The 20,954-nt window shown below is 37.6% G+C and overlaps 1 protein-coding gene across 3 annotated transcripts in view; it reads right to left on the reverse strand.

Annotated features, from left to right (window-relative positions):
* The window catches only part of LOC129718979 (dopamine D2-like receptor), a 117,482-nt gene that overhangs the window by 29,972 nt on the left and 66,556 nt on the right, over nt 1-20,954 (reverse strand). For all 3 annotated transcript variants that reach the window (XM_055670270.1, XM_055670271.1, XM_055670269.1), the window contains one exon: nt 18,376-18,490. In XM_055670270.1, the coding sequence (XP_055526245.1) occupies nt 18,376-18,490 (115 nt within the window). The remainder of the gene's footprint in view (nt 1-18,375; nt 18,491-20,954) is intronic.

Genomic DNA, 20,954 nt, shown 5'->3' on the forward strand with positions numbered 1-20,954 from the left:
TGGGTGATTGATCAACGAAATTCATCGTATATCGTACGAATTTGGTTCAAAACACATCCAGAAAACGAAGAATTAGTATAATTTTTCGTTTGTATACACTGATTTTTTTTGTTATTTAAAAAAATAATAAGATTTTCCTCAATTCACGTGGTTTATAGACAACCCCTTGTCACCACAACACTATTCTCAAATGAAAAAATCATCTACAGTAAAAAACTAACAATTCAATACAAAAAAAAAAAAATTTGGCCAAAAATCTTAATTTTCCGACCATTGTGCATTGGAGTGAGGTAGGGTCTCCGCTATCGTCAGGTTTGTTCAATTCTAGAGAAACATTTCAAAAGGTCCTATCTGCTTTGATCGATGTTTTGATCGATCACTTTCATTCAATCACCACAACTTATCAAACACCTTTTATGACACGTTATTTGCACAAGTTGATAGCGGAGGGTTCACTCCAGCCTTCTGAACGAAATCTACGCTTGGGAGAGCTACTAAAATTGAACCATTACCAAAATCAAAAGACGCTTCGGCAAAACGATAAAGCAGATGGGACCTTTTGAAATGTTTATCAAGAATTATCGTCCGGGGAATTAAGGAAGTCATAGAGAACAAATCTTTTGTAGGAAGATACTAAATCTACCATTTGTAATAGGTCTTTTCTGTTCGAATATATCAAAAACAAGAAAGTAAGGGCACCTCGAAAGAAGCTGCGCACGGAATTCCTTAGTATTCCAGCGGACCTAGATTTTCCTGTCAAGATGTGATGCGGTGGCCGTATTGGAAGTTAGCATTGTCCAAAATTTTCAGAAGTATCGATACTCGAGTATCACAAATTTTTCCTCGGAAGTATCGATACCAGGCTGATATCGAAGGAGAGCATCGATACCAGCTGTACCGATCTATTAAGAGTTGTCATTTTTTCTTGATCCTCAATAGGGCAATCAGAGATGCCCCGTGTTTTTGAAAAATGTATGCAACCACTCGAAAAACCAACAAAATCTGCTGAAAGTCTGAAAATAAATTGTCTGTGATTTGAAAAAATTGCGTTCGCGCAGGAAAAAGTCTGCAAAATTTTGCACAGATATTGAAAAAGTCTGCGCAAATAAAAAGAGACTCTGACAAAAATCTGCAGAAACTACGGAAAAAATGTGATTATCTGCGAATCAATAAAAATCTGCACACCGACTCTAAATATTTTCGTTTTGGAGACGAATCTGCACATTTTTTGTTGCTGCGGTCAGTAGACCACGGTAGGACAAAATTATATGTCACACACAAATCAGCGCTATAGCATAAACGCGTCTGCGGCCCAATTTGAAATATAAGGCAGCACGAAAAATCTGTCTTCTTGTTCTTTATTGTGTGCCTTCTTGCAAAAACTCGGCGCTTCCGACTTTGCTTTGCACAGACAATATTATCAAATGCTGGAGAATTTTTCTCGCAAGAGGCGTAAAAACTGCCTTTGAAAGGCGCGGGTATATTCAATCCTGTTGGTGTCTTTTATTAAAAGAGCGCGAATCAAATTTCTGCACTGTTTGTAGAAGACATTAACGCGATGGGTCGTATCCGTGCACTTCTACAAGGATTTTCCGTTAGACAATTTGAAGCAATCAACAATATTTTCCCGTTTTGACGTTGACTCGTCTATATCGAAGTTAGGCCCCTGAATTTGAAAATCTAGTAATTCAACCAGGGAAAACCAGAGAAAATTGGTCAGGTTTTGAGCGCTTATTTTGCAGTCATCTATAATCAGGTTTTCGAGGTTTTGGCATCAATCGATCAGAAATTCTTTTACGGTTAAATTTATGTAACAAAAACAAACTATTGTTTGAGATACACTATTGAAAAATTGGTAATTAATATCGATTGTCTAAATCATACCGCGCAGCCAATCACTACCTCTCTTCCCAAGCACAGTCGACACTAATCGATACAATCGATCTGACTTTGTTGTTATTGTTGTTGTCACTTTCTGTTTCCGATGTTTATGCTGCTGCTAGCGGAAAAAACCTTGCAAATATGCATCTTTTTGTTGGTGTTAATTTTACGACAGCGGCCGGCGCCCCATCATTCTGATTCCAAAACCGCACCAGTGACATGCGGACGCTAGGTGATAGCAGCTAAAAGGAGGAAAAACAAAATAGTATCGGTCATCTCGTGCCGGTTTCACCCGTGATGCTGGTGGCTACTGCAAAATACTAAAATGGCTGGAATTCTGGACGGAAACCAGTAAACAAGAAATCGGCAACTGGCACCTTTTGGTGCCTCGCAGTTTTATAATAGAAGCGGTTAGTTGAATTTTATGTTTTACAATTGCTGCTGCTAGCGGAAAAAAACCTTGCAAAAATGCATGTTTATGTTGATGTTAATTTCACGACAGTGCTAGGTGTTAGCAGCTGAAAGGAGGAAAGACAAAAAAGTACCGGTCATCTCGTGCCGGTTTCACCCGTTATGCTGGTGGCTTTTAGTAGTAAATGGCTACTGCAAAACACTCAAATGGCTGGAATTCTGGACGGACTAACCAAAAAACAACAATATAATCGGCAACTGGCACCTTTTGGTGCCTCGAAATTTTGGTACAGAAGCGGCTAATTGAATTTTCTGATTTACCAAATGCTGCTGCTAGCGGAAAAAACCTTGCAAAAATGCAAGTTTGTGTTGGTGTTAATATTACGACAACGGCCGGCGCAGCTTTCAAGAAACATTTGTCTCCAACATTTGACCATTCCATTATCTATGTAGCCCCTCCTTATTTCTAATTATCTGACGAAGCCTTGGTATAAAACGTATTGTTCGAACATTTCACCCCATCAGTTTCATTATTAAACCGTACCGGATACATACGGACGCTCGGTGTTAGCAGCTAAAAGGAGGAAAAACAAAATAGTACCGGTCATCTCGTGCCGGTTTCACCCGTTATGCTGGTGGCTGTTAGTAATAAATGGCTACTGCAAAATACTAAAATGGCTGGAATTCTGGACGGACTAACCAGTAAACGAGAATAATCGGCAACTGGTACCTTTTGGTGCCTCGAAATTTTGTTACAGAAGTTTTGTAAAAGAAGCGTTGCAATTTCCTCTACTATTTGCTTCAATGGAATATTTTTTTTTTATAAGAATACGGTAGTCAACGTCATGCGGTCGTGTCTTGAATACCACCCTCCTACTTTTATAGTTTTTTTCAGTATCGAAAAAATATCTGGGAGAAAGTATCGATCCACCTTGGTATCAAAGCCGCTTGCATCGATAAAAAACTATATCCAGGCCCCAATGTATCGATATCGAAAGTATCGATACGATATCGGCCAATGCTAATTGGAAGACGCTCCAGCAATGGGAGCGAAAAGAAAGGTTTTTCTGGAAGCGAACCGAAAGGCAAAGAGTTCGATTGTCAGGTTCAAAGCTGATAAAGCTTTGGAGGTTGTCTGGGTCAAGACTATCGCCAAGGAAATTTGATAAAAAAATTGATGTTGCAAATGTCAAGGTGCTCAACTCTAAATTGAAAGATAGTGTTGTTTATAGTATTTTTGTACAACATTTCGACTTTCGAAAGAAAATGTTTTCAGATTGCCCAAATGAGATTTATAAAAGAATGACTTTTTTAAGGTACGAAACCACTCTTTTTGCAATTTTGTCCATATTTCGATTATTATGAATATTTTTAACTTTTGTTGGTTTTGATTTTGAATATTCACATGGTTTCGTTCAGTTATTTGACTCACAGAGCCCACATCGCAAAAAGTGAATTTTTTCCATAATTTTCAGATAAAATCCTTTACAAAAAACCCATACAAAAAAAACTCATTCAGGAACTGAAACTTTATCTGGAAAGCGGGACTCATGACGAAAATTTACATAAAAAAGAACATTGGTATCATATCAGGGAGCTGAGATATTGACATTTTTACATGTGATGGAAAACTAAGCATTTGTACAAAAATGCCACTAAAGCTCAATATCTCCATTGCACTGTGTTTTATTTTGCCGTTTGTGCGGTCAATCGTCTAAATAGTGATTAAATTGTTGATTATAGCCGTAACGTATGTTACATATTACGAGCAACATAAAATTTTCTATGAGGAGACAATAGAAATCACAATATTCGTTCTAACTTTTTTCCCAGATTTTTCCGGATTTTTAAACTTTCTACTAAGTTGTCAGCCATTCAAAAATGCCTTTGTTTTCCAAACATTCTTATTGGTTATTTTTTATCTCCCAAAATAAATCAGTTATTCGAGATACTTGCAAAAACGCTTAGTTTGCCATCAAATTTAAAAATGGCAATATCTCAGCTCAGCGATAAGATATCAAAAATCTTTTTCTTCCGCTTTCCAATAAAAATTTTAGTTTCTGACCGAAATTTTTTTTCGTATGTGTTTCATAGGTTTTTTTCTGAAAATTAGGGGTAAAGTTCACTTTTACGCGATGTTAAATGGACTCTGTGAGTCAAATAACTAAATGCGATGCTGACCTTGTAATATATGCAAAGATAACCCTCACGGTGCCCCACAGGCCGTTATTATAAAAAAAAATGCACCAAAGAATCTGAGTACACCATTCGATTCGTTATGACGTCCAGAATGTCTGGTCAAAATTTCAAAATCATCGTACGGTACATTTTTGAGCAATGCCCTTTTGAAGGTTGTAAAGTACAATAAAGTAATATTAAAACGACGAAATACTTATTGCAAAGCACGTTTTTGAAGTAGAATACTTCTCTCAGGAAGTTCGGCTACAGGGGGATGTGTAATGAAAATCTAAAACCGAAAAAAGTGAAAAATATGTCCAATTTCAAATGCTAATAAATCGGTTAGTATTCGATGGATTTCCTTCGTGCTTGCAGTAATGGTTTGGAAAATCTTCTAAGATTCTTCCCAAAAGAAGATAATTGTAATTTTATTATTCACACTATTGTACTATTGAAAATAGTCAAGCCTTGTCAAAACGAAAAATTCGACCTCTGATTGGTCGTTATATGATTGCTTCCCAAGCACGGTCGACAGAATCATACACCTTGCCATTCAAAACATGCTATTTGGCCTATATAAGAGCCTGTTTCAGCCGAAGCCGCTCATTATAGTTGTAGACAGCGACAACAGCAGTCGTCCTCCCTTAGCAACAGCACTAACAGTGCAGTGGATACCAGCGATGGCGGAAAGCAGCCACAGATGTGGCGTAGCAATGAATAGCGCACTAGTTGCAGCGGATTCCAGCAACGATAGCAGCTGGGCCAGCTGATGCAGGGACAGTGGATACCAATGGCAGCGTATAGCGGCCATAACTTGGCATGGCTATGGATAGCGAACTAGTTGCAGCGGATCTCAGCATCGATAGCGGCTGATGCAGTGAGGCACTTTAGTGAAATGCAGTCTCTGTGCGATAGTGGCACTAGTAAATGCATTCAATGAAAAGTTGACTAATTTTGACAACACGTGAGCCGTCTAGTTTTGAGTATTAAATCAGCTTTTCACTGTTTATTTTATCACAAGGAATAGTTAATTCACACTGTCAGTGATAACGCAAAGATGTGATCGGCATCTTATCCGATACTGACAGTTTCTAATAAGAAGCGTTGCTTCAATATAAAGAGGCTGTCAGTGGTCAATGCAATTATAGCACTGCAAAGTTAGCTCTCGCGCTATAAAAATAATAAAATTTGTCACAACGTGGGGTACATAGCGGCTACAAATAAAGAGACGGTCTCTTTCCCATCGAAACGCGAAACGGTTCTGAGCTTCAATAAACGTTGATCTCCTCAGTAGTTAGTTTAATTTAAATCCTGTGTGGTGCTTAAGGAGAGCAAAGCCGAAAACCCCGATTCTGCTTTGAACAGATACTAAAATGAACAACAAATTGTCCTTTTCAGAATGAAATAAAAACTTGAGTTAAAATTTTCTAAGAGTTAATTCACATTTTTTAATTTGTAAACATTATAATTTTACTTTAACGTACTGAATTATCTTTTCGTTCAGTCATGAACACGACAGCCGAAACTTTCATTATCTGCATAAAAATCAATTTTTCGCATAATCAAAATTTATAAACAAGCCCCAATAACAAGCAACTTACTATATTATTGAAAATGGCCAATCCTTGTTGAAGCGCAAAATTCGATTGATCTGGTTGGTCGTTAACATGATTGCTTCCCAAGCACAGTCGACAGAAACATAGACCTTGCAATTTAAAATGTGCTCTTTGTCAGTATAAGAGAAAGGATGGGAAATATCGGCTGATATGGCCATCGATAGTTATCGATGATTTCTTACTAATATCGATAACAATCGATAAGTTTAGCATCTCTCCCTTAGCAGCAGCACTAGCAGTGCAGTGGATACCAGCGATGGCGGAAAATGGCCACAGCTGTGGCGTAGCAATGCATAGCACATTAGTTGCCGCGGATCTCAGCATCGATAGCGGCTGATGCACACTTTAGTGAAATGCAGTCTCTGTGCGATAGTGGGCACTAGTGAATGCATTCAATGAAAAGTTGACTTATTTTGACAACACGTGAGCCGTCTAGTTCTGAGTGTTAAATCAGCATTTCACTGTTTACTTCATCACAACGAATACTTTGTTCGCACTGTCAGTGATAACGCAAAGATGTAATCGGCATCTTATCCGATACTAAATTGAACAACAAATTGTCCTTTCCAGGATGAAATTAAAACCTGATGAATAAATTTCATCTCAAAATTTAAAAATTGTCAAGCCCCAACCATAACAAGTAACTTACTATATTATTGATAATAGTCAATCCTTGTTGAAGCGCGAAATTCGATTGATCTGATTTGTTAACGTTTATTGACTAGAAAAAATGACTGACAGCCGGGTTATCTTTCTTGAAAAAGTATTCTACTTCATCCTTGCGGTCGTGGCTTTGCACACAACCCTCCTGTTTTTTCAACCACCATTTTATGAAACAACTTCCAAAATAGTTTCTACACATTCCAAGGGTTATATTTCAAGACATTAACAATTGGTGGGAAGATTTATTTGAAAATCCCACAGTGCACAGTGGTCTAAACTCGAAAAACCGTGATCGTCCTAGTCTTCAACAAAATTGTTTCATAGAACAAGGCCTTACTTTTGGCGTTTTTAGTTTTTCGATCAATCCACCTAACAGCTTTATAAAAAAATTTTTTTTTCTAATTTTCAATATATCCGATTGCTTCCCTCAGCAAAGTTGTGGAAAATTTTAAAAGAAAGACAATTGCTGAATACTGCGACGTTGTACGTTGGACACGACAAAATAGAGTTTTTTGTCGAACACCTCTCCTTAAAATCAGTTTTTTTGTCTATAACTTTTTCTATGATTATCAAAACAACAAATTTTATAAAGTATTGAGAGAATCTTAGTTGAATGAATAAAATCTTAGAACATTTTGCATTGTTTTGACTATTGCAGACAAAATTATAGACAAAAAACTGATTTTAAGAAGGAGTGTTTCACAAAAAACTCTATTTTGTCATGTCCCACGTACAGATAGGACATCACAGTATCCAGCAATTGTTTTTCTTTTTAAATTTTCCACAACTTTGCTGAAGGACGCAATCTGGTATATTGAAAATTAGAAAAAAATTTTTTTTTTATCTAACTGTTAGGTAGATTGATCGAAAACCTAAAAACGCCAAAAGTAAGGCCATTTTCTATGAAACAATTTTGCTGAAGACATTAAGTACATAAAATCAATTTTACACAGTCAAATCCAGGACGACCGCGATTTTTCGAGTTTAGACCACTGTGCACTGTGGGATTTCCAAATAAATCTTTCCACCAATTGTTATTGTCTTGAAATATAACCCTTGAAATGTGTAAAACTATTTTGGAAGTTATTCCATAAAATGGTGGTTAAAAACGTGCTTTACAATAAGTATTTCGTCGTTTTTATATCACTTTTTTGTACTTTACAACCTTGAAAAGAACATTACTCAAAAATGTACCGTACGATGATTTTGAAATTTTGACCAGACATTCTGGACGTCATAACGAATCGAATGGTGTACTCAGATTGTTTGGTGCATTTTCTTTTATAATAACAGTCTGTGGGATCACCGTGCCCTGCAAGAAGAAAAAACTATATAGAAAAATATGGAAATCGAACAGAATTGCAAAAAGTGCCAAAGAGGGGTTTTTAGCTAAAAAATCACAGGAGGGTTGTGTGCAAAGCCACGACCGCAAGGTTGAAGTAGAATACTTTTACAAGAAAGATAACCCGGCTGCTTGCGTGTCAGTCATTTTGAAATCGGATTTGTTTCGTTTATACCGCTTGTTAAGCACAGTATCAACAAATCGTAATAAACATCACACTGCTGTGCATTTGCAGCAGCTTCAAACCTCAGTTGCAGTTTATTAATAACCATTCATTATGCTCTTCCAAATACATTTAGTAGCCTTGAAAAAGGCCGATTGCTGCAATTACAAATTTCATTCAATTATTGCATAAATGCTTCATAATCAGATATACTCGCTGCAACTGCTACGCTATCCGTAGCCATGTCACAGTTGTGGCCGCTATACGCTGCCATTGGTATCCACTGCCCCTGCATCAGCTAGCCCAGCTGCTATCGATGCTGAGATCCGCTGCAACTAGTGCGCTATCCATTGCTATGCCACAGCTGTGGCCGCTATCCGCTATCGCTGATATCCATTGCACTGCTACTGCTGCTGCTAAGGGATGACTGCTGTTGTCGCTGCCTAGAACTATTATGAGCGCTTTCGGCTGAAACAGACTCTTATATTAGCCAAATAGCATATTTTAAATTGTAAGGTATATGATTCTGTCGACCGTGCTTGGGAAGGAATCATACAACGACCAATCAGAGGTCGAATTTTTCGTTTTGACAAGGCTTGACTATTTCCAATAGTACAATACTTTGAATAATAAAATTGAAATTATCTTCTTTTGGGAAGAATCTCAGAAGATTTTTCAATCTATTGCTTCAAGAACGATGGAAATCTATCGAATACTAACCGATTTATTAGCATTTGAAATTGGACATTTTTTTTACTTTTTTAGGTTTTAGGTTTTCATTTCACATCCCTATGTAGCCGAACTTCCTGAGAGAAGTATTCTACTTAAAAAATGTTTTTTTTCATGGATCACGTTTGGGTGACCTGAAACCAACATTTTAGAAAGTCGAAATGTTCTACAGAAATACTAATAATAATATTCTCTTTCAATTTAGGGTTGAGGACCTTGACTTTTGCAACATCGACATATTTTGAAACACGTGGACGAGCCTCAACGAAGTTTTCGCCAAGAAGTCGGTGGCCAACCGAATGCTACTAAGGAAGCAGCTCAGACGTTTGCGAACGAAGGAAGGGACATCGACGCGATTCCACCTTCTGGCGTTTGATCATTCGAAAAAAAACGAACGATTTTACCCTGAACGGTTGAAAGCAGAGGCTTTTGGCAGAACGAACGGCTGATCGAACGAGTGACCCATCGAGTGAAAAACCAATAACGTTCACGGGCAAGCAGCAACGCAAGTAACGATAGTAGAAAACTCAATGGGAAACACCAAAAAAGCAAAGCCTTGGTGCTACATTCCGATTCGAAACTCGACCTACTTTTTTTATACACAGACTTCGCAGCCAACTGTTTAGTGTACAGGACAATTGCGGGGCTAGCGCTACGATCCTACTGACACTAACAGTCTCTCCCGAGCCGAGACTCGACCCACGACGACTGGCTTGTTAGACCAGCATCGTACCTCGAGACCAACAAGGAAACACCACAAATGCGGAAAACCGGGTCACATGCAAACAGATTGCAAGCATGAGGAAGCGTATGTTACTACAGGGCAAAATGCAGTCAGTTTTATGGTGTATCGGGGAGGTATGACGATATCAAATGGCTAGACGATCCATTCCAAATTAAACTCCGGAGCTACGGACAATTTGGTAAATGTCAAGACGTTTTTCGACTCGGTCGAAAATCTGTGCCTTCCGGTTGCGATTAAAGTGGCGAAGGATGATTGTTTGTGCTAGAAATTGGCGGCTGGTGGTATATAGGTGTTGTCCTTGCAGGACAACACGGTTCCGAGAAAAAAAAACGGCGTTGTCATAGTTACGAGCTCGACATCTAGCTGAACGAGCAACGGACATCAATTCGAGATGAAGAAACCATCTTCTGCTGTCGGTCGCGACACGACAGGAGACAGTTTCCGATCGTAGAATAGACACCGTGGATGGCGGCTGCTGTGAAAGCAGCAGAAAAAGTGCTCATAAACTACTAACCGAAACGAAATCCGGTTTTAGTTTAATGAATGGGGGCGGTTGTTCCAACACAAATACTGTCCTTCTCATGACAGATACAATTACGATTGAAAAGTTAATGAATTTACTTTTTTGGTCATATATGTAGCGGTAGACATAGACCAAATTGACACGAGCTTGAAGAAATATTCTCTCTTCTGTTTTTTACAGGACAAATAGGATTGTAGTATTGAAGAATTGATTGATTTTTCTTTTTACAGGGTGCGCCATAATTATTGCAACCCGAAACAGAGGACCGTTAACCACGTTTTCGGGAAGTAAGAAAAAACTTTTGAAATAAAAATAATTTATTGAGTAAAAACAACTAAAACAACAGCAACTGTTTCTGTAAAAAAAAAAAACAGTAAAAGTAGGCTCGACGCGCAAACAACAAAAAGATTTGTGACATTTTAAATGACGTTTGACCTTCTTGTCCGGAATATTCGTCGTGAGTACTTGACGACGCTCTTTACCGACGAGAAACTCTTTACTGTTAAGCAAGCCCACAACCCGCAAAAAGACCGGGTGCTCGCACGAACATCAGGAGATGCTGATTCAGTTGAAAGAACAATCCACACTGTTCCCAAAGCTGCAAAAACGTGATCGAAATTATTTTGACCCAAAAAACTATATTTTAGAGCCATAGTGCCTCCAGGATTGTTAATCCATTAATTATTCTCCATGTTATAAAAGTTGTAATTTTGTGATTAATTCACTTAACAGTGAGAAGCGCATTTTACTTTTTTCATTTTTGCATATAAAAATTCACTTTGCTCGGCAAAGTTGTTGCACATTTAATAAGACTTTTTCAAAGGTACCATACTTCTATCTGCCTTTTTTAATGGGCTTTTGTGAAGGATTCTACAGATGGCCACTAAAAATCATTTTTTTAAATATAACATTTAGTGGTGATTTTCTACAATTTTCAATGTTCTACATTGTTGTTTACAATCACAAAAACCACAATTTCATCCAAGAAAGTTTATTTTTATCTCTCATATTTTATCGGTTAATCTTATTGAAACAATGTACTAACAGATATCTTTAAAATCTGCAAACATCTACAGATTAAACATTTTTTATTTTTAAGTATAAGAAAAACGTCATTTGGGCCAGATATAGGTATTAGTCTCTCGCTGTCTCCTGTGCAGATATTTGTAAATAAATAAGTGCATTATTTTAATAAAAATCTTTAATGACTAAATAACCTTGAGAGATACAAATAAACTTTTTTCGGTGAACTGGGGTTTTTATTGTAGTTAACAACATTGTAGAACATTGAAAAATTTCAGAAAATCACTATAAAAAGTTATATCAAAAAAATGATTGATGAGGGGCATTCTAGAGAAAACTTCGCAATAGTTCATTTAAATGACCAGATACAAGTATAGTGTCTTCGACAAAGTTTTTTCTTACAAAATGTGCTAGAACTTTACTCAGAAAACTATATTTTTATATCCAAAAATGAGAAAAGTAAAACTCATTTCTCACTTTTAGGTAGATTAAGAACAAAAACCTAACTTCTACAAAATGGAGAATAATTAAGAGAACAACTATACTGAAGACACTACTACTCCAAAATCATTATTTTTTGACTTAAGAGTAATTAGCGCATTATTCTAGTAAAAATCGTCAACAACCAAAAATATATGTGAGATAAAAATAAAGTTTCTTCGGAGATATTGTTTGTTTTATTGTAGCAAATATTTTTGTAGAACATTCGAAAATTGCATAAAATCACTATAAAAAGTTAAATAGCAAAAAAAGATTTTTAATAGCAATCTATAGAAAACTTCACAAAAGTCCATTTAAATAAATAGATAGAAGTATGATGTCTCCAACAAAGTTGTTTCATTTAAAATTTGCTACAAGTTCGCTGAACAAAGGGGATTTTTATATTCCAAAAATGAGAAAAATATAACTCGTTTCTCACTGTTGAGTGGAATAATCATGGAATTTTAACTTCTGTAACATGGAGAATAATTAATGGCACAATTTTGCTAGAGACGTTACGGCTCTAAAATCAATGTTTTTGGGTCAAAATAATTTCGATCAAGTTTTTGCAGCTTTGGAAACAGTGTGCGATCCTTCGTTTGTCTCACCCAGCTTCTGTAATGGTTTTTGCTGGAGTGACCGCTGATTCGCGAACCGAGCTGCATTTCGTTGAAAAAGGAGTGAAAATCGATGGTGATTACTACCTGGATGCGGTTTTGAAGAAGAATGGGATGGTTTGGGCCCAGAAAACGAATAATAATCGAAACTGGACTGTGCCTCGGCTCACACAAAGAAGACCGTTCAAGGCTGGTGCAAGTCCAACTTTCCCTCTGACATCACCAAGGATGAGTGGCCTCAAAACTCACCTGATCTCAACGTGATTGACTTCTCGATTTGGGGGATGTTAGGAGCAAAGGCCTGCTCACGAAAACATACAAGTTTGGACGAGTTGGAGAAGTCTTTGCTCAAAGCTTGGAAGGAAATTCATGGAAGGAAGGTCATCAGAGCTAAGGAGGATTAATTGAAGTTGATGAGTTGTTGTTTTTTTAACTATTTTAAATCAATAAATCATTTTTGTTTAAAAAGTTTTCTTTTGCTTGCTAAAACCGTGGTTAACGGTCCTCTGTTTCTGGTTGCAATAATTATGACGCACCCTGTATAATCTATGCCGTTATAGCCAAAATGCAAAAATGCTCACAAGCTTGAATAAAAGTTATATGGTGGTGGTGATAGCTCGAGCATTGGCACACTGTCTGTCTTTACTCTACAGGATAAAACTCAATGAAAGTGAAACTTATGACTTTGGAGAGTAACAATCAAAGACGAGGCAATTTTAGTTTCCTACGCTCTTGCTCACTGTGTTGTGTGTCAACGAATGATAGCTCATCGTTGTCCTGAGCCAAGACGACAGAAGACGAGGCGAGCAAAATTTGCATTAGGGAACGCGAGTGAAACTAGGCTGGTGATAGACGAGCTACTCGTTCAAAATCCAGCCGACTCGCCATCTGCAATACCAAAATTGGTCAGACGAGGAACTCGTTTTTTTAATAGGGGTCATATCTTTCTACTTTTTTTAATAGTGAAAAAGTTGTCTTGTTAGAATATCATAGTTTCAATGCAATAAAAATTGCTGCACTCCATAGAAGATAAACCAAACTTACCTTATTTTTCTCGAGCATACAGGTATACAACTTCTTTAACACTAATGACTTTGAGGAGTTGTGTTATATCAGGTCATTATGCAAAAATTTTAACTTTGATACCGTTTGGACCATCCTCCGCTCCGTTTTAGATAGCAGTGGCATCTTTCGTCAAAATCTCCTATTTTCTGTCAATTAATGCTACAGGTACATAATGTCTTGAAGTAAACTGATACATTACACTGGTAAACACAGATGCACTCCAAAAGCTCAAACCGGGATAAAATGAAAGATTATAGCTATTCAACCATTCTTGTGAGTTTTGGTGTCTCTAGTAGGGCTCTACATTTTCGAAACAAAACAATGAAACTGATATACTCGCGTTGTCATTTCGATTCGAACAGTTTCATTTTCACTTGATTCCTTTCGGCTACTGTCAACGAATCACTTCTTTCTCTCTTTCCCGTCTGTTGTTCATCGGATCGTTTCAAATGAAACTAATGACTATTTCAATTGACGCGTCTCAATTGAAATTAGCACCGCATCGCGTCCTTTGATAGTAGTTTTCTAATACCGCAAGCCGTAGTTAGAACGGCAATAGCATCCAATAAATACGTTACGCAAGTTCCGATCAATATTTCCTCCTCATATATGCGTGAAGTACTGTATGGAAGCCTTCTGTCTCCGTCAGCGCTCATTGTCATTTTCAATTGAGAATCGTCATGTGAGAGTGATGGTGATAATCTCCGCTTTCAATTGAAAAACGTTTGTATCAATTTCAAGCCCTTCAGTTTTTAGAATCACAGCAAGAACTTTCGACTGGGTGTAATGTGACTCACGAAGTGCTCGAAAATTATACAAAAGCTTTTCATTTGAAAGCGACGGGTCAAAGCGTCACTATAACCTGATAATTGTCAATTGAAAATGACTTTGTCAGGCTCTGGTCTCTACTATTACCGTTTTTTTCAGAGACGCAAATGAGTTTCCTTGTAAACATAACGTTAAAGCGACGAGCCCAACGAGCAATTACTATGCGACACTGTCACGTAAGCTGACGCGTTTTGGTTATGGCTGGGGGCACCAAAATTCATAGGAATGGTTGAATAGCTATAATCTTTCATTTTTATCGGACTTGAGTTTTGGAATGCATTTTTTCCGTTTTGTCGACCAGTGTTAATTTTTAAGAAAGTTAGTATAGAAATCTACAAATAATACCAATTTTAAACGACAGTGTTGCCAGTTATGTGGTTTTCAATTTTAGAATTTGCCAAGCATACTAAATCTGAAGCTGAAGCTAAACTGAAGCATTGTGAAATTTACTAGCTTGAAGGTAATGGAAATTATCATCCTTCCTGCCATGTACAATTTCTGAGGACCACAAATACGTTCTTGAAGCAATGTTTAATTTTCTTATAATTTCCTTAATTATAATATGTGTGACCACAGCTCTACATTTATTCCAAGCGATAAAAAAGTGGCACTAAAAATCCCTGAAAAAAATTTATTCCCTCTAAATGTGATCATATTTTAATCATCGAGCTAGTTTGAATTACATATGTAAATTACAAATCTGTAATTGGGCCGTATATCTAACACAAAATAAATCTCCAGTTTCATGTCGCAGCTCGGCAGAAATGTTTGATAATTATGTTGGAAAAGAAGGTTACAGAAACAACGAGAAAACAAAAGTTATCCCGTATAGTATACAAATGGTGATTCGCAATGAACAGAACATAAACAGAGGGTGCCACTATTGTGGCAATACCAATGGCACTTCTAAGCACCCCGAACTCATTTATTCGAAGTTGTAGGACAGCGTTTGAAGAACTGAATTTTGCTTTGAATAGGGAAATTGTTAAACAAATAATTCTTTTTATCACTATTGGAAACGTTTTCTTGAGTGGCAGAAACTAATGGTTTAAATTTTGATGCGCTGAGAGGTGCCATTGGTGTATCACGATAGTGACACTGGCAAGTTTATTCAATTTACCGTCATTCCGAATTGCCGCTGACACGGATGCAAGCCAGCAAACAACACATTTTACAAGTGAACATACGCCACCAGCAAACGTACAACTAACTTTTAGCAGTGCCCGAATTGCTGAGAATCAACACACCAGATCCGGACGGAATCACTAACATGTCCGGTCAAGTTCAGCAGTGCTACAGACTTACCAGTGTGACGGTGTGTCCCACATAGACGGGAGATCCAAAATCTAGCGCTGTGTAAGGTGATCTACAAACACCAATGCGGTTTGCAGGTTTCCTCTGCTGGGTTGGCAATCAGCGGGACCACTCTCAACCTACCAATAGAATTGTATTTCATGTTCAAAAATTTGTATTTCGATTTTTTGGCATTGAAATGAAGGTAGGAAAACTGTACTTCAAATAACAATAGCCCTGCGAATGGTGATATAACCCCTTTTTTGTCGTTTTGAAGGATTTGGACCCAAGTAATCCTATCGTATGTTTTTTTTCTGGATTCCAAAGAAAATTTTACATATGATATCGAATTTTCACGTTGAAAGATTTAGCTGTATACGGACTGCAGATTGTCTACAAAAAAAATCGAACAAACCCTCTTTCTTGAAACGTTTCAATTTTTAAAAGGGAATGTGATATTTTTCAAAGTGAATTCATCATTTTTAAAAAAAATTTTCGATTCTGATAAAATATTCGAATTGATTTGATTTTAATGTAATAAACGTTAGAGTGTTCATAAAATTTTTTTATATATATATTTTTTTCTAAAACCTTACAGTGCCGCTTCGAATTTATCACGGTCGAAAAACCCTTTCTGGTGAATCTAGTAAGACTGTGGATTCGAGGAAATGGTGGAGGTTAGTATTTTTTGTTAAAATGATTTAAATCTTACAAGAAATACTGACTTATCATTTAACCGAGTCCACAGTTTTGTTAGATTCACAGGAGGATTTTTTTTTGACCATGATGAAATCGAAACAGCACTGTATTCTCTATCGTTATTAGTTAAACAACTTAGCTCTCGCTATTTGTCAATAGTTGGCGTCAACAGTAAGTGCTGGCCGATATCTAATCGACTTATCTAAAACGAGATGAACGAAACTAAGACATGTGGTAGCCAACCGCTTTGACACGTTTGTATCTTCATTGTGGTGTTATATACTTTTAGTTTTGTGAAAATGTCTGATTTTGTGGCAAATAATCGTCATTGCTGGAAGTGTTACTTTTCTTATTTTATTTAAAGAAAACAGCGGCTGAAGCGTATCGAGAGTTGAAAAAAAGTTTACGGAAATGCTGCTCTAAGTAAAAGAATGTGCCGTAATTTGTTTCGTCACTTTGAAGATGCTAATTTCGATGTTGACGACGGTCCGCGTGAAGCAAGTTCAAAAACCTTCAAAGGTGCTGAGTTGAAGTAATTACTCTATGAAAATGCATGACAAACGCAGGAACAGCTTGCTTCGGTATTGGGAGTTACCCTCCTAGTCATTTCCAAGCGATTCCGAAATGAGAAATAGATCCATTACAGTTACCCGAAAAAAAAAATTCATTGAGACTGCGCGGTCATGTTTCTACGTCGTTAAGGTTATGCGGGGTATACGGTGGGACCAGGTCGGCGTTTTTTATTATGAGCTATTGAAACCGAACGAAACTATCTCTAGGGAACGGCATGTACTTCAATTGATGCGATTAAGCCAAGCACTGCGCAAAACATGGCCACAATATAAGCAGGGGCGCAAAAAGTGATTCAGTCGCATGACAACGATTGGCCTCATAATGTCAAAGTCATTGAAACCGCTTAAGAAACAAGTCCTATCTCACCAATTAGCAAAGCCTTGGTGCTACATGCCGATTTGGAACTCGGCCTTCTGTTTATTTATTCACAGACTCCGCAGTCAACTGTTAAGTGTACAGGACAATTACGGGGCTAGCGCTACTGACAATAACAGTGTCCCCTGAGTCGAGACTTGAACCTACGGTGACTGGCTTGTTAGGCCAGCATCGTACCTCGAGACCATCTGAGAGAATCTTACCTGTTATATTCCCAGATATTAAATGATTGTTACTTGATCTGTTCCATGGCACATAGTCTGACTGGTCAACAATTCTGCTTATATAAAGCATCGAAAAATGGGTCGGTTAGCCTTAAAGGAAGAACAGAGCCGCGTTCCTCCTGCAAGAATCGCCAATTATAACTTCCAAGAGTGGACTAAGTCAGATTTATTATGAGAAAGATGAGTAACCGGTTCGTTAATTTTGAGTTGGTTATCGAACAATGTTTGTCGTAACCATTCGTTGCGTTGGACCCAACACATTCAAACATTACAACAGTATGTACCTAATATACCCCCTTATCCGCATGAAATACCCCCAACCATTCTCACCATTGACCATCGCGCCACGAACGTCAGTGTGGAAGCTGACGGAGAAAAAAAAAGGGAAAGGAAGATTGAAGATTGGAAACGGAAAACGTGCTTACCAGTAAATTACATCTAAATGGTTGATACGCTATCTTTTGCCCTAACATAAATTGTGTTCTCATAGTTTGAAAAACACTAAAGCTTGAAACCTAGTAGTACGGAGTTAAAATTTAAAAAACAAGATCAATTCAACTCAAGCTCAACTTACACCACAAGTCGGAGTGAGGTTGTGCCATTGAGGGTGAAAAAATACTCAGTATATGACAGCCATCAACAACTTCGATAAACGCTCAATAAACATAAACAAAAATGTTGTCTTGCTATAAAACGATTTATTATAAATCATTGCTGTTGCTAGAAATTAAAATAAAGAAGTCAACAAATTCTTTGGCTTACAATTCCTGGGTATGGAGCCCTCTTGAATCGAAATTCGGGAAAAAATAAACCCCAAGTGCTGCGGTATAAACTCCGGGCATCCCCGGCAATCTACGGTTTATTGTCTTGGAATTTAAAACAGAACCCACGCTGGGGCTTCACGTGGGGAACCTTCCGGTTCCGCTGAACGCGTAACTGCCACTTACCTTGAAAGTAGGGTATCAGCTTACACATGATGGCGCCGAAGATAAACTTTCGCAACACTTGGCCCACGAGGGTGAACGGCATACAGAAGACGCCCAGCAGCAGGTCGGATATAGCCTGTCGGAAGGAAGGAAGGAAAGTGATATACAGGAGGAAACGTTAGACTTAGCGTATTGTAAGTGTACATATACACAGACTGCTTTAAGTGGACTCAATTTCCCTAGCATCCCAACGGGGATCACCGTCAGAAAGACAATCCGTTCTCGTTTGATACCCACAGGAGGTAGAATTATTTTACGATTATTCACTTGATCTTTAGGATTTATTTTAGTTCCTGAGAGATAAATTCAGTGCTCTCAGGTTTGAGGAATAATTAACAACCAGGAGTTTTGACGATTGTATATAATTAAAACTGAGCTTTGGTAAATATATAATTAATCCGAGAGCGCTTTGGGTTCCCATTAAATCACGGGATAAATCAATAACGAGCGAAAATTAACACTAACTGTTGGAAAGTAATCCTTCTTAGCATAGCAAACGACTCTCAGTCATAACAGTGTAGCAGATTATGTCAGCCTAATGAAACCCAATTAACTTCTCATCTTAGAGTTCAGGAGTCACTCAGTCACCAGTAAAAAAATCTACGCTTGTTCATCAAAGTATCAGATATTAAAACTTAACGCCTAATTAAATTTCCTCAATAGTTACCACGCCCGATATGAAGATGAAGTGATTATTTTTCTCAAGTTAAGCTGTGATGCATAAAAACAAGAAATTATTTGTTATTTTTATCCGAGTCGAAGGGTCGTAGTATGGTCTATGTCGGTTTTGTGTGGGGAATGAACAGCCCCAAACGGACTACCGAATCTCGCAGCCCGTATACGAAAGGCAATAGATAATAAATAAAGTTCGAACGTTTTTTTTTGGTAGCTGCCGGGCATAAAAACAAACCATAACTCACGGACTGTTCTTACTTGATCCACCACTGGAGTGGGGCTAAGTCATCTATATTAAAATTGAACCCATAAGAATTCCCCACAGGGTGTGTATTCTACATTATTTATTGTATTGCCGATTCAGTTTAAGTCGGACTGAAAACTCAACTGCAAATTTATATTTGTACATGAAGTAGAATTTTTTAGATTTGGTTTGCTGGCATTGCCCTCTGAGATTTTGTTCCCCAGTAATCAGCGAAGGAGCATATCTACAACAGTTTGGTTGAATGATAAATAAAAAAGAAGCCAGAATGAGGGTACTCTGCTGAAACGATGCCGAATCATAAACCCGTGACGGTTGGTTTGCGAGTTGGAAAATTCAGGCTAAATATGGCAATAAACAAAATACGGCTGGGAAGCTTTTAGCCAACGCTTATAAGAAAATTCGCCAAAAAATGTTTTACGGTTGTTTTTCGGTACAACAGTAGGATTTTCAAAAACAAATTAAATTGAGGGTGTGAAGCATTTCCTGTGAAAACGGAAAACACTGTGGTGCTTTTGTCCCATCAACTCTAATGCTGCGAAAAATTGGATCGTTAGGGCTAATAATGGAAGCCGTTCATGTTGATAGAGACGTTTCTAGGAAGCATGAACATAAATTTTATTGCTCGTGGGGTTCAAATTGGAGAAATACGGAAAATTATAACTTTTTGACCCTTTCTGTGAATTTGGGTGCCCCAAACGAGCTTGAAAGTGCGTCAAAGAGAAATTGCTCGTCGGGTCGTGGCTTCTATGGTTGTTTACGTGAAAAATTCCTTCAGATCTTTGAAAACTATACCCTTCCGAATCGGTTTCGTCTTCATAGACTCAAAAGAAGTTTTACCGTAAGCAAATGTAGAAGTGACGAACCCGGCCTTTTGAGGCACTTTTGAGCTTGCTAGGGGCACCAAAATTCACCTGTGTTTTCCAATGTAATTGAAAATTATTAAAACTTTCAAGAATCATAAATGTCATTGAAAAGGGTTCATGTAAAAAAGATATTGACAACTTCAAATAATTTTAGAGCCAATATAGTTTGACCGGAGTATTGTCTTCGGCAAAGTTGTAGATATTGATTTTAATTTCCTTCATAAAAAAATGTCCAGTTTAGAAAAATAAATCAATTACTTTTTTTGAAATTTTTTGCTTTTACTTTTGTTATACTGAAATAAGGGTTACGAAATCAATCGGAAAACGCAAACTACAGAAAAGGCAAGTGCGAGGCACGGGGGGCCAAGTGGTACACATCATTCGACTCAGCTCAACGAGTTGAGCAATGTTTGCCTAACCGTAGGGTAAGGCACTGATCTTTATCTTTCTGTTTCTCTTTCCCTCTATCTTGCAATTTCTCTCTATTTCACTCTATCTCTTTCTCTCTTATTTTCTCTCTTGCCCCCCTACTGAACCTCCCGACTGTAAGATACTTCCCTCCTCTATGTTTTTCTTTTTCTCGCTTTCTCTTTTTGTTCTCCTCTCTTTCTTTTCCTTTCTTTTTCTCTCTATCTCTCTATTTCTCTCCTTCTTTCTATCTTTTTCTAAATCTCCCCCTTTCTATCCCTTTCTATATTTTTTTCTATATTTTTTCTCTCTTTCTCGTTTTCTTTCTC

The sequence above is a fragment of the Wyeomyia smithii genome, chromosome 1, assembly GCF_029784165.1.
Source record: "Wyeomyia smithii strain HCP4-BCI-WySm-NY-G18 chromosome 1, ASM2978416v1, whole genome shotgun sequence".
NCBI classification, from domain to species: Eukaryota; Metazoa; Arthropoda; class Insecta; order Diptera; family Culicidae; genus Wyeomyia; species Wyeomyia smithii.